Below are 16055 nucleotides of genomic sequence, written 5' to 3'. Positions count from 1 at the left end.
CTTGGTAAACATATGTTTAAAAAACACTTGCACTAAACCTGCTTAAAGGAAAGAAAAGAAAAATCAGTCTAATCTGCTTCTTGGGGTTTTCAGAAGGGTGTTATTTCAAAGCTTTTATCTTATACCTAAATAAGCCTAAAAAAAGAAAATTTTACAAACTCACCTGCACAGCCAGTGATTGTATGAATTGACACTTTCACATCATCTACATGGATTTAGATTTTGTTGATTTTGTAGAAGAATCCTGAATGGAGGAAAAGAGTCTAAAAGCAATGGGAGCACTAGAACCTGGGAGCAGATGTCCCTGCTGACTCTTCCACTGTGAATTAGACTGAAACTACAAACAGGATACTCAGTATTATCAAGATTGAAGTGATTATGTTAACACAACATAAGAGACTATACCTTGCTGGAATAAAATCTGCTTTTAAGAAACCTTACTCTTGAGGGAAAATATATATATATATATATATATATGTTTTTCTTTGGTGAAATAATCTTCCTCACTCACCTGAGACAACCTGTGTACTAGGGAATAAATTATTTTTCCCTGTCTACAGTGCCTTCAACCACTAATACTACAGTATTGCCACTTAAGTCTGGCCCTTTTCTATTCCCTGTCTCAAAGGGGAAGCCTCTCAAAGGAAGGTGCCTAATAAAGATTAAGCAGAAGCGTGCTCTGCTGTGAATGCTTCTCAAGATGGGTTTGATCTAGACTTGAATCTAAACCTGGGTATCCCACTAGCTCCAGCACAGCTGTAAGAAGCACAGCATCACACACAATTCTTAAACCATTTTGTGCATTCTTAATTATATGGAGCTGAAATTCAGATAGATCTTTCTTTTAAAGTGCTTGAAAGGACACTAAAATCATTACAAGGTTTTTCCTTTAAAAGTGTTTCTTATTGTCCAAGTTCTAAATTGTAATGTCCTTCTGAGTTAGCCCTTCTAGTTGTTTGTCTGTTTTTTTCCAGTGTCTACTTCCAAAATACTATCCCCTCCCTGCTTTTGACTAACTGTTTCTTTTTCAAGAGATGTCTGTGGTCTTAAGGCTGTATTAAGTACAAGAACCGAAGTTCTGGAAAAGCTACTAATTTGGAATAAATTCAAGAAATGCATAGACTGAAAACATTCAAAAACACTTGGGGCATGAGTGCAATTTATGATACAGCCTAGTAGTGTTTGCATGCTTTGCTGGTTAGTTGTATTAAATATCGTGTTGACAGTGTAATCTTGTCAAGCAAAGATTTGAAGTGTTCTTCCAATAAACAGATAAGTGTTATGAGAAGGTTTAAATCTCCTTAGAAATTGCAGAAGCTGCATAATGATCCTTCTAGGAGAATGCTGGTGGGACTACAGGAAGAATGAAGCACAGTGCTCTATCACCTTCCTTTTATTGTCTTAGTGCCTCCATCCAGCCCTTGAGGACAGGGGAGGAACCAGAAATCAGCTGCTTGCAAAGCCACGTATTCCAAAGAAAACATTTTGTTTCAGAAAACTAGTGACAGGAGGCTTTATACAAGCACAGGATAATAAGGTAGGGCTGGAATCTCTTTTCCGCACAGCATCATTGATTTAAGAAAATACATGGGCTCACTAAAGAATTTCTACTATCCCAAGTTCTGCAAAGCTTTTTAGAAATGTGCAGAAGTATGCAGGAAATGCAGATTACAACAACTAGTAGAGAACAGTAGAGAGTTTATTACAGACTCTTACAAGAGCTCTTCTCCCTCTCCTTTACTGCCAGGCATCAGTTGTAGGAAGCTCAGGTCTAAAGGCAACACAAAGTGGTAGAGCTTTATATACCACAGTGCTGCCTGCAAGGATATGAGCCCTCTGTGTGTGCTCTGGTTCTCCATCAGCACTTCATACATGGCTTTTCCAGCTCTCTTTTACAACAATTCTATAGGCTCAGAGCAATCCAGCAGTTCAGCCTTGAGCCTGGGAAAGGGAGCTGTGATCCCCCTCCTGCCTTTGTAAGTTAATCTACAAGAAACAAGGAACAATGAAGTGGCTTTGCAAGAAATGAGTAATTAATAGCAGCTTTCAAATTCAGATATAAGGTACTGCCACGTTGTGTTGCCTACCTGATGGTCTGGTCTCATTTAATAAAGCTTTTCTAAGCTAGATCTAACATTCCTGTAAAAGCTGGATGCTTCTTTACTGTGATACACCTTCAAAGCAGATCCAGTGCCCAGGTCCCTCAGATGTTAACATGAGCAGTCCTGGTTTTTGTTATGAGAAAAAAAACCTGAAAACAAATACATAGTTTCCTACTCAAAGAAAAGATTCTTAAACATAAAAATGTAATTGATCTCCCTGATCACTTTCATTCCTGGCTTTCATTCCTGATTTCCCAGCTAAAGGATGGTTAGCAGTTGCCCAATGGTTTCTGCAGCAGCCAACTCCCACTCCCTATGAACACACAAACTCCTATGGCAACAGGCAGAGATGAAAACTTGAAATATCAAAATCAAGATGAACAGAAATGTATCCCCCTTCAAGCATCTTTATAATGCAAGAATCTAGTTAGAGATTAGCAAAACAGGCAACAAGACTGAGAGGAGGCAGTTTTGCCTCTGCTCCCGTGACCAGCAAAGGCAGCCTGATGACTTTGCGCCATTTCAAACGTCCTTTAGCTGTGACGATTCAAGTCTATTGTGCTTTGAATAAGCATTTCTCTGTAGTAACACTTAGACTGCTGCATTAGACATGAGAAATACAAAAAGTGTCTATGCACAGCCCTAGAGGAAAGCCCTCCCCAAGTTATCTCACGGCCCACAGAGGCTCTGGGCATCAGCAGCACGTGGAGTTGTTGGGCTCACTCCCAGGAATGTGTCATCCAGGGAGCCAACAGGCAAACGGAGAATTGGAAAGGAACAGGGAAGAGACCACCAAAGCTGCTTGCAGGAGCTCAGCCATCAAGGTCACTATGGCAGAACCAAGACCAAGCCATTGTGACAGGTACCTGCTAGGACAACCTCACTGCTCGAGCCCTCTGATGCATTCCAACTGGGCTCTTCAGAAGTAACTCAGACAACACCTGGGCTAGTTTAACTTGTCACCTTGTTCATTCTTTAAAAAAGTCTACCTAAAAAAAATAAATTTACCTACTCTACCTACAAAAAAATAAATAAAAAATAAAAACCAGAAAATCCAGGGTTTAAGGCAGGGATCAGCAACTGAATTTCATAAGGCTTTGGGCTGACTCCTCTGGGAGTGTCACATTGCTCAAAAGCGAGCGGCTCCCCAGTGCCATCCAGAGCACACTGAGCACAGCAGGAGCTGCACAGAGCACAGCAACCCTGAGAGAATGGGAGTATAAAGGAAGAGAAGGGGCAGACGAGAGAGGCATGTGGAGTCTTGCCACCTAGAACAGATTCTGAGAAAGACTTTCTTGCTAGTTACACAGCAGGAACAGCAGGGGAAAAATAATAATAATAATTAAAAAAACCAGTATATTTCAGTTTTTCCTTTGTTTTGCATACACACCCACACACACTCCCCCAATGATATCTGGGCAGGCTTCCCTGCAGAACCATCACTAGTGTTAAAGCAAATCTGCAGGACTTTCTTCCTGTCCATATGAAGTGCAGTTGGAATTGATTTTGATCTCCCAAGAAAGCTTCAGAAAGGAAAGAAAACCTTCCTCTCCCTTCCATTGAAGTCACCCCCATCTTAGGTCCCCTTCCTCCTGAGGGATTTTTAAAAATTAAAACTCCTAATTAAGCATGACCAACTTGAGATTAGTTTTGTCATCTTCCAAAAAGGGAAAAAAACAAAAACAAAACACACAATCAATGTCTCACCCACCCCGAAAAGTAATAGTTCCATTTAAAAAAATAAATAAATAGTGTGTATATTTCATGCTGAGGAAAAAAAAAAGTCACAAAAATTATTCGATTTGGTTTTCCCCTCCCCAAACAAGACACCAGGCATTTTCTCCCCCCTCCCGACGTAGACACGGTGGTACATTCCACCTGGCAATGTGCATCTGTGTTGAAAATGAGTTTTTCCTCCTGCACAGTCCCACATGCATCAGGGAGCATCCAGCTAGCTGCTAAAGCAGAGCAAAGGCTTTCAGGTTTGGGGTTTGGTCCCTGCCTGCTCCTTTGGTCCGTCTGTTAAAAGGCTTCTTGCTGCTCCCAGGTCTCTGCTCTTGTCTTTCGCTGTCGAAACGTGCACTCTGGTCCTTGCACCTCGTGAGTCACTGCAGCTTCGTACCCAACTTGCGCTGTCTGTTTCTGCAACAGTGACAGAGAGGGCAGGGTGACAAAGATGCCCCTTAACCCCATCGCTGGGTAGTGGGGCAAACCACTGGCTAAAGGACACAAGGATTAAAGTCAAACTCTGCTTATCTTACAAATGAAGCTGCCTCCACCACGTACTCCAGGGAGAACGGTCCCTCCTACCATTTACAGCCCTACAACTGCCACCTTGGCCAAGTGTGCAAAAGTTCACATATGGATGTAAGACTTGCTTACAAAGATCACAGGCCAAGGAGTCCAAATATTGACTCTTCCTGAAACTTGGATTGGAACACACCCCAACAGACTCACCTTCAGATGCTGCAGTTAACCCACAGTTTGATCCTCTTTCACTCTATGCTATTCTATCCACAGAAGAGTCTATTTACATGTTGGAAAAAAAAACCAATTGATAGCTAAGGCTGACAAAGCTACAGCTCCTCCTACACCACCGGGTCACTTACCTTGCCTCTGCTCTCGTGACTGTGTATTCAAACCACAGGATGTTGGGAATGAGGCTGGTATCTCGGATTAAAAAGAACTCTGAAATTGGCCTAAAACAAAACAAAAACACACACATAAGAAGGGAGGAAGAGCAAGTTAGTAGGCACACACATACACACAAGTTTTGGAACAGAACAAAACATAGCACAAAATAACAGAAGATGCCTCATTAAATTTAATCAGGATCTAAATATACACATACACTCAGCTTTCTTTTCCTTATAATGTTTCCTGACCCCATTAAATTTGAATGGGATTGCAATTTCACTAGCTCATCAGACATTGATTAAGAAGGGCCTTATCTACTTGAAAGTTACTTCTTCATCTTGTGCCTTCCTCCACCACTTTACCACAGCTCACAACTTCAGTGGAACTTTAGAAATGTATCAGCTTCCTAGAGCTCCCTTCTCCATTCCCCATATGAGGCAAGGGGAATACATATACAATCCCTTGTATATACACACACATGAGAAAAGCAGAGAACAAGTTACACAGTCACACAATAGCCAGCAGGCAAAGCTGGAACAGAATCCAGGAATCCTTGTTCCCTTTTCCAGCATCTAACACTTATGCAGTTTGTAGCAACTCGCTTACAATCAGGACTTGCATCACTACAACTAAATGTTAGAGGCTTAGGTATCTTAACATTTGTTTTCCTTCAGATGGAAGGTAAAGCTAGTCTGGTTGACCACAAAATATTTTCTTAGCAGGGAGTTCTGCTTCATTAGGGTTATCACCCCATTCCAAGGGACTCACTTTACTGGACAAAACAGCCCTAAGCAATCCAGACTTGCAGGAATAAAGCCTTACCAGAACAAAGACACTTACCATGCAGCTATCCTTGGGAAGAGAGGAGTTAGTATCTCTTGTGTGAAGGCAAACCAGGCTATGGCCATGATGCTTCCTGCCACACCCCCATATAACACTTGGCTCCAGGTGTGGTAAAGCAAATAAACCCTGCAGTGGAAGAGAAAGGGTCACCAGACAGGCTTTCAAGCAAGAGGAGGCAGGACTTGCAGGTTGATGTTTCACTTGGACCTTCTAAGTGCAGAACGAGCTATGTCCCTAATGGCAAAAGCAGATCTTCCACTTGCTTATTTGTGAAAATGTTGGTGGGGGAGCAAGGGGAAGGAGAGAAACAGGAAGCAGACTGGGCTTTCCTTGCTGCAGCATTTTCAGCTCACAGCACTTTACTTGGCCTTTAATTCAATAACCCTCTACATTCCTCCTAGCAGATCACTAGGTCAGTAGATCAGTGGTGTTGGTTCCTATGAGAGACTGTTCCAGAGTCAACACCAGCGCAAGCCCCCTCCAAAGCAAAGCTGTGGCTTAAAGACTTTCAGTAACTGAACACTTTCCCCCACCACATTTTGCCACTCTCAAATGTGGCAGCATGAAGGCTGCACCACTACAGAGCCCTTGCTGCAACTGTGGCATTAGAAAGTGGTACCAATGTCTGCCAAGTTACCCCTGTACACAAACTGCATGAGTCGCACTCAAAATTCTTCGCATCTGTATGCCAAAAAGCCATTAAGAGCATCCCTCTAATATGACCTTCTGCCTAGCACAGGCCACTGGATTTTCTCAAAATAATATTTTTTGAGCTAGACCACATCTCTTTTATAAAAATGCCCTGTCAGACTTTTTAAAATAAATAGCAATAATGAATCAGCTCTAGTATACTGTCAAGAGTGCCAATAGGTAATGGCTTTTCTGTAGAAAACATGGTCTTATTTCTAGCCTGAATATGTCTGGTTTCCAACAACTTGATTTTTTTTTTAATCTAGTAAAGGAAATAAACTTCATTATCAAAATTTTATTTTCTAGATTCATCTTCTTAATATAACTAAATCTGGCAAGTCAAACAGCTCTAAATGCTTATATTAACTAATGCTCAAACCAAACACTCCATCAGTTTGGTCAGCTGTAAGCAATCCACGTGCCGCAGACACTGGCACGCACAGCACGCTGCAATGCTTCCATGATTGGTGCTGGAAGAGGCCGGCAGCGAGGATGCAGCACGGCAGCGGAGCCAACAGGGATCTGACACAGGCTAAGCCTACATCCCTTATATCCCTATAACCCTTATTTGGGTTTTATACATGCTTCTATGTAGCACCACACATGTAACGATTCATATGCCTATCTAAAGTGGCTCGTGGCAACGCTGCAACTTCCCCAAAGCTCTCATTTGTTTATGTGATCACCAAGGAGCACCAGATCTGCGGCTGTTCAAGGCCAGAGGACTGGCAAAGAGCGCAAGACAAAGTTGCTCCATACCTACTATATGAGACTAGCAAAGCCGCTGTCACGAGGCAGACGGACAGCACGTGCCGCCATAGTAAATCCAGAAACCTGGCGTTGTTTGTTTGGTGCATTCTGAAAGACACAAAAAGCCATTAACACAATGCAAGAGGGACCAGTTAAGGCTCAAAGATCAGTCAAAGCATCACGACCCAAAGAGCAAATCTGCAACGTGTTTTCAGATGCACTCAGGGCAGGGCTGGCAGCAGGAGGCCCATCCCAACCTTTCACTTTCTAGCAAGTGCAACTCCGGCCCCACAACATTGAGGAAGGCAGTTTCATAACCCTAGACACAGAACAAATCATACAGGTCTTGCAGTTTAATTCTGCTACCTAATTGAACTGGAAGCCACGTATCAAGGTGCTTCAACACATTAACAGCCAAAAGCTGAAAGTGAGATTTTTACCTTAAATAAAGGAAGAGAAATGAATATACAGAGAAAAACCACATGAACTGGGAGTGGCTGGATGGCATCCCATATTTTGTGGTCACTGTTGAATGGGCTTCTGGGAAGAGAAGAAGAAAGTTTGGTCAAAGTCTATTCTGTAGAGCAGCTGGAATGCTCCAAAGGTGAAGCTGGAGCGTGCAGGACACGTCACTGCCCACATGGCTGTGGCAGCTCTCTGCACCCAAACATCCAAAATCAACATGCAACAAAGGGGCAAATACCTTCTAAACCCCATACTAATATCATGCCATTCAAATAAATGAATTAATAAAATAAAAATAAATAAAACATGGCACCATAACACAAATGGGCCACACTATACCTTCACAGGGCCGTGGCTCCCGGATAACGTTTTTTATTAACCAGTTCACTCCTTCGTTGAAAGCCAGCCCTCCCAAGAAAGAGATCTGTGGAGGCAAAACAGCTGCATCATCCTACTTAAAAGGACCAGCTACTTGTTCATGATAAGCCCCCAAGTCACATGTTTCCCACTTGCTTTTTTTTTTGACTATTAGAGTTAAAAAAATCAGCAGCCTCAGAATTCTGTAGTTGAGAAAGAAAAGCATTTCTTTTTCAGTTTACTCGGTATATATGACAACACCATGTATATATGCAGCTGTTGGGTAAATGACTCACAGGCAAAAAAAATAAAAAAGGAGACATCATATAGCAGTTACAGCCATTGCTTTAGCACACTCCCATCAGCAAGGGCAGAAAAGTGCATTTTCAAACAAGACAAGTTTAAAAACATTATTATTATTTCTTTCTGATTACCAACAGGGGGAGCACACACATCATTATTTGGGTAAATGGCTGAAACTACTGTCTTCAGTTTATAATGAAAAGTTGTGGATTGTGACAGGCCAGTAGCATTTGTTTTTACTACTTAATTCCATAGTCCATATTCCATCCATAAATTATCCCTGTTGCTGTGACCAAGTTCCTGTCTGGTGATTGTACTTTGCCTCCTCCCTGCTCAGCCCTATTTCAGGTGACAAAGTCACATTTTCTGCTGTGCCCTGAGCTACAGGCCGGGCTGCTGCAGGTCAGGTAGCAACTGCCTCGCTCCAGCTCAGCCGTGACTTCCCAAGGTGGAATCAGGAGCCAGCCTCAACACTTGCTCTTGTTTACCAGCATCAACCGAGCTCCAGAAGAGCTCAGGAAGAAGCAAGAGTGTCTTCTGTCCCTAGTGCTCAGCGCACAGCAAGGAAGAGGCCTTTACGTTATTAATTTGCACTTCTTAAGTTTCAGCCTTCTTTCCCCGATACTTTTAAACAGACAATGCCTAAAATACAGCACAGCTAAAGTCAGCAAAGGCAGAACAGCCTCTTAACCGGCTGCAGGAGGTGGGATCTCTCCTGCTGTTCTTTGGCAGGAAGATCACTTTATCTAAACTTACTCTTTAAGGACCCAATAAATAATGTGAATACAGGAGCAGCATGTCATGAAGAAATAGATTATTGACAAAAGAAGATGACAGGAGGGGAGAGAAGGACTTACCGTGTGAAGCTCCCTCTTGAATATGATGAGCGTTATGAAGCCAACAATTATGAATATTGGACCAAGACTCAAATAAGCTAAAAGCTGACCAGAGAAATCACCTAGGGAGACAAAACAAAACAAACAAATCGGTTTGAGCTTCACACACACCCACCTGCCACCAGGATTTGGGTCAGCTGGTGCCCCAGATCACGCAGAGCAAAGGGCTAAGCTCAGCACTGCAGCAGAGCAGCAAGTCTCTCATTTTGCAGACTGGTTATTCCTGCTCCAGCCCATGAGGAGCCAGGCAGGGGAGGCAGCGGTGCTTACACACACCTTTGAGAGAAGGGATGACAGGAGCTTGGCATCATCAGCAGATATCGCTGGCAGCCAATTTACAACAGCAGCCGCTGGTGTGGGCCCACAGTCACTTTAATTCAACATAAGCAGGGGCTGCTGTGAGAGGCAGCACCTTTTTTCTCCCTTCACTCCTATTCCCTCCCCATGCCAAAAACTACCAGCAAACTCTCCTCAAGCAAATCTTTCCCCTTCCCTTCCTAAAGGAGGGAATAAGCCTTGGACTCATTCCTAGATTGATTCCACTGCAAGATCCCAAGGCTCCAGGACCACATTTTGAAGCAGCACTTGGTGCAAGGGATTTCAGCCTCAGCCTCTCATGAGTGCAGCTGAAGGCAGGGCACTGCTACAAAGTTCATGCTGCTGCTAACTGCTTGTGGCCAGCTCAGGTACCCTGCACAGGCTCCTCTCCAATTCCAGACTCCATGGTAGATTTGGGAACCAGCTACATCACCAGCAAAGGGAGTTTAGAACAGTTTCCCAGTTTTTAGTGTCTGAGAAATCTGGAAAAGCTGGAAGAAAAAAAAAAAAAAGAGAAAGAAAGAAAGAAAAAAAACAAGAACATTCGGTTTCACAGGAACGAGGTTTTCTTTTTTTTTTTTCCTTAAGCCCGAGAAGCATTAGGAGACACTGAATCCAAAACTCGTTTCCTGGAACATATGCAGCACTTACTGAGCTGTCAAGTGGGTGCCAATTGCTACCAAAGCAGAACAGCAACATATTCTGGAAAAGCAAAATGGATGCGAGCGACTGTCTCAGTTACCCAGCAATATCAGGCCACATACAGTTTTATACAGACACCCTATAAAATGAATCCTTCCTTAAATAAGGAAGAAATGTATGAGCTGAGAAAAGAGACAGCATGCAACCAAGGTTTACCTGAAAGCCCCCAAAATGCTTTTCAGTGATCTCAACGCCAGGCAAAGCACCAGGCCTTTACACAGGCGATCTCCCTCTTCCCACAGTAGCTCCCAAAACGTTTCAGCTCTACCCATTTAGACTACAGCAGAGAGAACATTGTAGTATTTTGCATTATTGCAGCAAACAAACAGTCGCATTTCTAGAGCCATCCCTTCTAGGTCAGCAGACAAATAAACAGCTGTGCATGAGCCGAAGGCGACAGCCTCGTTATTTCCTGGGAGCTACCCCAGAAACTCGGTAATTCTGTCATGAGAGTATTCATGAGATGAGCAGATTAAGCCAGGGCTGTTCAGCTGAAACAGCTCTGCAATGGCTGGAAATCCCCAGCGAAGAAGGAGCAGCTCCTGCTGCGGCGCTCAAGGCACCACTTCTTGTGGCACTTGTGTCTATCCTCACACTCCGGTGCATGCAGAGACCCATTCCTGACAGCATGTTGTCCAGTCAGGTCCAGCAAACAGGGTCCTCCCTACCTTTTCTAATTCATTTTGCTAAACTTTGGAATTTTAACAGTTCCTACAATTGATAAGAACTAAACCTACCAAAATCAAAGCTCCTGGAATAATTTAAGAGGAAAACCTATTTAACAGAAAGCTTGCTTTCTCCCTTCTTTTGTCCAGCCCTCTCCAGGTATAACCAGGGGCTCGAGATGGAGGTCTACTTTTTGCAAACATACACAAACCTCAACGCAACCACCTCATTTTAGGCACCCAAGAATGAGCAGTGTTTCCTCCAAAACATGCCGTTTCTTCAGACTTCATTCAGTATCTGCTTCAGATCTAATTCAACATTTAACCCTGCATCCTTCCTGCAGCCGGTGGAAGCAGCCAGGGTTTAACCACACAAACTTAACCTGCATGTGAAATAAAAATGTGAATCAAGAGCGCTCTAACCACATCCTACCACAAGACCTAGCTTGACCACTGCTTCCCATCGGAGCGCCTATCCACGGCATCCCTGCTGGCCGCGTGGGCTTGCCGGGATGCAAGGGCAAGAAGGGAGCAAGACGCACAGACGATACGACAGCACCTTCATGTGCAACAAGAAATATTCACGAGGGATCGTGATTCCTTCTACCACAGCTTATGATGTCAGGAGAGGGACAGTAAAGCACCTTCAGGGAGGCTTTAAAAGGCACACATCAGACATGAAGCCTTTGCAGATCAGCCTCAAGACCTAGAGCAAAAACAAATAGACACAACTGAGCAGTATCTGCTTCTTCCAGGTATTACTTAGCTCTGAGATGAGCCCCAAGTGCTCAGCTGCAGCCTCAAACACAGAGAGCAAGGAGCATTATGAGAACAAGCGCTCACAGCAGCTACACGTACTCATACTGAACAGCAACCACCAGAGCTAAGCAAAAGCTGACACAAAGCGCGAGCGTTCGGGTGCCGGTCGCTGCTGTTCAGATTCATCTTTACACTGATCAGTTCATTCCGCACACTCAGTGCTCCAGCTCCGCCTGTCCTTGGCAAAGCATCTTTCCTATATAAGAAAAGGGCAAGATTCCCTGTTCCCCATCTGTAGAAGGATTTACACACCAGGTTGCTCTTCTCTTTTTCTCCTCTTAAAGAGTTATGTCCTATATAAGAAGAGTCCAGAAAGTCCCAGAGTTAAGAATCCCAGCTGCACGGAAGAGGAAGATTTTTGAGGTTTTTGTTTTGTTGTTTTTAAGTTTGAAAAAAAAAATCCAAACAAATTGGGAACTCAGTGTTTCTCTAGTGAAACCTGCCCTACAGACAAGAAGTTGTTGAAGATGAGTTTTAAGGATGTAAAAAAAGTCATTCCACACACAGCAACACACACGGGAAAAAACAACCCTAATTATCCATGGGCAGCAACGGGATTTAGTTGAGCTATAAGGAGTAAACAAAACAATAAGCAAAAACAAACAAACAAAAACTTAAAAATAAACAGAACAGGGACTGAGACAACAGATATAGAACAGTAGAAGAGTATCCATTCAAAAAATATTGAACTCAGATTTCCATTTGAGAAAGGAGGACAGAGAGGATAACGGTACCCTAAGAATCATGAGTGATTGAGGGGCAGACAGGACAGCAAAGCATTTGTCACCTCTCACCTCACAAAATAGCAGGTGTTCAATGAAATTAGTGACCGAGGGGCTTAAAAGTTATTTCTTTTCCACATTTCAGTTGCAAAGCTCAGTGACAAAGATGCCAAGGAGATCCAAAGTGGGAAAGGGCTCGAAGAGCAGTTACACATTCACACAACACGGAGCTTTTGCGCCTCAGTCACGGGACACAACCATCCCACTGCAGTCGCCAGTGGGATGGTCGTCCACACACCGGGAGGGATTCCTGCTCCATACCTGCTCCTTACACCTTTTCCATTAAGCATCTGTCGCTGGTTCCCATCAGACACCTTTGGTGCTACCAGACATGGGCGCTGATACGCACAGCTCCAGGACTAAACATTTCCGAACGCACTTTCGGGACAATAACCTTTAAGCCTTAAGCTCTTAAGCAACAAGCTTTAACACGTTGGCAAATATTGCTGCCATTGCCACTTTTTTCTCTCTAGGTTTGACATTTAGTTCCAGCTAAGTGCACGAAGACCCCGTTGCCTAGGCCAGTTTGCAGGTGACTACCGCAGTGCTTATCTGCTGCTCCTCATTTGATCTTGCTCAAAGCTGACACCACAGAAAGCCCCAAAGGGCCGAGCAGCCACGCAGGCAGCGAGGATGGCTGTTCTGTTTTGTACAAAGTCTGAACTCTATCACTATCGATAAGGAAACATCAGATAAAGAGGGAGGACAAGCACCCTTCCAGAGGCAGTTACAGGCAAAAGCCCAAGAGCTTCATCCAGCAGACACGGAAATCAGCAGCAACTACATTTCAGCTGGTCCCCACGAGCAGGAGCATCACTCTTGCAAATGAAAGCCGGGATGACAGCAGTTCTGCACTGGAAGCCTTTAAAGATAAGAGATTTTAAGAAGCAGTTGCCACAGCAGCTTAGCACACAGTGCTCCAGGCCAGTCATCTCTCTGGGACCAGCCAAGAGAAAGGGGGACAGAGGGAAGGCTGCCACTCCAGAGCATGTGACAAGCTGAAACACTTTAATAATTTATGCTGCTAGAAGCAGGAGCTATTTCTCATTCTGACCCCTCTCTATCAGCACAAGGCTACATTAACGCCATTGTACTGCATATATTGCCAGCATTATTATTTTATAAATGCATATTATCTAGGTACTTTATGGACCTGGATTTAAGCCCTACACAGACAAGGAACAAACAACTTTCTAAATAAAGTTAAAGCACTTTATTCCAAGTCGAGATAAAGTATCATCTAGCATCTTAGTGCAGTTCATTTTTTGCAGACCAAGCCAAGCAAAGGCACTTCTGCATCTCCTGATTTTTTTTACTGTTATAAACCTTTGTCTCTATTTTATGGACTTCCATAATTACACGTTTTATCCAAGGCCAATATAATAGTAATTCCCTAAAAAACATCACCCTAATCCTGTTGGCAATTCCTCCCCGCCTCACACACACACAATCATCTCTGTTTTACTTTTATAAAAGCAGCAATGCAGACAGAAAATAATGGAGTTATTACATTACAGTTCTTAAGATGTGACAGTTAAGTCTTGCAGAGCAAAACCTGCTCATTTCAAACACTTTCTTTTCCAAAGCCAATCCAACAAATAGTGCGCAGGATATTTTGAGCATATTGCCAAGCTTGGCTAAGGAGATGAGCTACACAGACAAACTTCTTCCTCCCCCCCACTGAGTTCTCAAGCCTTCAAATAAAAATATTTAAGATGAGAGAATGGCAGAAGCAGAACCTGCAAAGTGAAGGAAAATGACGAAACAAAAAAATAAGAGCAGATCTTTCACATAAAGTGTCATAGAAATCATAATAAAGCAGCCATGTTTAGGAAAGAAGCCTGTACTTTCAGTACCAGATTTCTTTTAGTGTCATCACGCTGCAAGTCTCATAGGTAAATGGGGACTTTGAGCCCTGAAGACTCCTGAGCACTCTAGAAGCTTTAGGTACTGCACTAAAGAGAGGCGCTTTTGTCAGGAAATAAAAGCAGTGATCAGAATGAGACACACAGCGACACTTTATGACAAGTTAGGGACTTGATGGAAGAACTAGCAATACAGAGAATTATCTTAACACCAAACCTGGTTTTGTTCTGTCTGTCGAGAGCAACATTCTATACTTCACATATGACCAAAGAATAGTAAAAACAGAGCAATAAGAAGCCCAAAGAGGCCAGGGAGATGGCGCAGCGCCCTGGGACAGGCTGACACAGCACCCCGGCACCGACGAGGCCCGTGGGCTGAGGGGAGCGGGAGGCTGCCAAGGCGTGGCGGTCACTTCGAGGCCCAGGGTGGCGGCACATGGCAGGACAACGTGGAGGGAGAGGAGGCAGCACCGAGGGGCAGGCGGGCGGCAGGGCCGGGCCGGGCTCCGGGCCCCCTTCCCCGCCGCCCTCACGAGCCCCCTTTTCCCCTCGGGGCGCTCGGCGCCCCGCCAGGGCGCATGCGCAGCGCCTCGCGCCCCCCGCGGCTCACAATCCGGCAGCGAGTCCCGCCGCCTCAGTGCGCACGCGCGCCTGGCCGCCCCGGCGCGGCCGCTCAATGGCTCACTATCTCGCAGCTGCCAGCCCGGCCCTGAGGGGTGCCGTGGAGCGGCGGGCGGGCGGGCGAGGCGCGGCGCGAGCCGCGGCGCCGGCGCCGCCACCGGGAAGGCCGGGCGGGCCGTGAAGCGGAGCGTTACCTGCGGGGTATTCGACGTGAGTGAGGGAGACCGGCCGCCATGGAGCGGGGAGCGAGCACTCTCCGACTGCGGCCATCTTACCCGGATACCGGGCCGGGCCGCCGCGGCCAATCGGAGCGCCCTTAAGGGGCGGTGCGACCAATGGGCGGGGGCGCCGAGAGGGCTGGCCCAATAGCACGGCGCGGCAGGTGAGGCGCCGGCCAACACACAGCCACCCAATTAAAAATCCAACTCGAGGAGCGGCCGAGCCAATAGGCTGCGAGCATCGCTGTCCAATACAAGGGGGACGCAGGTAGCGGCAAAACCAATCCGCGGAAAGGCGGGCGTCGGTCCCTGCCCTCATTGGCGGAGGGAGCGATGCGGATTAGCCAATCAGCGGCTCGCATTGCCGCGCGCTCTCGGCCAATCAGCGGCGCGGCCGGGGCGGTTGGCACGGGGCGCTGAGGAAGGGGCGCGTTGGCAGCGCGGCCGCTAAAATGGCCTCGCCTCGGGCCGGGGGCTGCGCTAGTGCTTGGCCTCCACCACAGCCCTGTGTGGGGGCAGCAGGCTCTAAAATAACCCCTCACTTCTTGTATTTGTCCAATTCCCCCCTTCAGGGAATCCTTCCTCCTCTTTCACCCTCTCACCTGAGGGGTGAAGGGTTGGGGTTTAGGAAAAGGAAGTTGGATGGCAGGGCCAGCAGGTGCCACAGGCCAAGCCAACAGGTAAAAACCAAACGCTGCTGAGAACTTGTGTTCCTCACCCTTTAACCTAGTGAGATTTATTTTAAAGATCTGTGTTCACTTCATAAATTATATTGTTACAGTTAGTAGTACAGAGCAAGATTATTTTGTGTGAAAGCAGCTGTGTGCACGGCCTGCAGAAATAAAGCGTCAGCCATGAGTGCCCTGAGGGGTCTCAAGGGAAAAGCGGCTCTGGGGGTGATGCTCTATGTGTCCCCTAAGGTAACACAGAGGCCTGAGAACACCTGGTGCAGGCAATAAGGGTTTTAAACCTTTGTCCACCAAAAACACCACTTTGAAGCACAAATGGAAATGAATCTTTGT

At 45.4% G+C, this 16055-nt stretch overlaps 1 protein-coding gene across 1 annotated transcript; it reads right to left on the bottom strand.

The window, feature by feature from the left end:
• Positions 1-3782: 3782 nt before the first annotated feature.
• On the bottom strand, positions 3783-15133 carry DOLPP1 (dolichyldiphosphatase 1). The gene is made up of 8 exons (XM_088525232.1): positions 15010-15133; positions 9005-9105; positions 7827-7911; positions 7463-7562; positions 7032-7130; positions 5580-5708; positions 4712-4801; positions 3783-4244 (listed from the first exon to the last, which is right to left on the bottom strand). Exons 1-8 carry the CDS (start codon positions 15083-15085, stop codon positions 4208-4210), a joined length of 717 nt encoding a protein of 238 aa, XP_088381358.1. The 5' UTR covers positions 15086-15133; the 3' UTR covers positions 3783-4207.
• Between the last annotated feature and the right edge of the window lie 922 nt (positions 15134-16055).

Source organism: Tinamus guttatus, unplaced genomic scaffold, assembly GCF_059628265.1.
Source record: "Tinamus guttatus ecotype Peru unplaced genomic scaffold, ASM5962826v1 Tinamus_guttatus_pri_ptg000226l, whole genome shotgun sequence".
In the NCBI taxonomy this organism is placed as follows: Eukaryota; Metazoa; Chordata; class Aves; order Tinamiformes; family Tinamidae; genus Tinamus; species Tinamus guttatus.
This window is presented reverse-complemented; position numbering and strand designations above follow the sequence as displayed.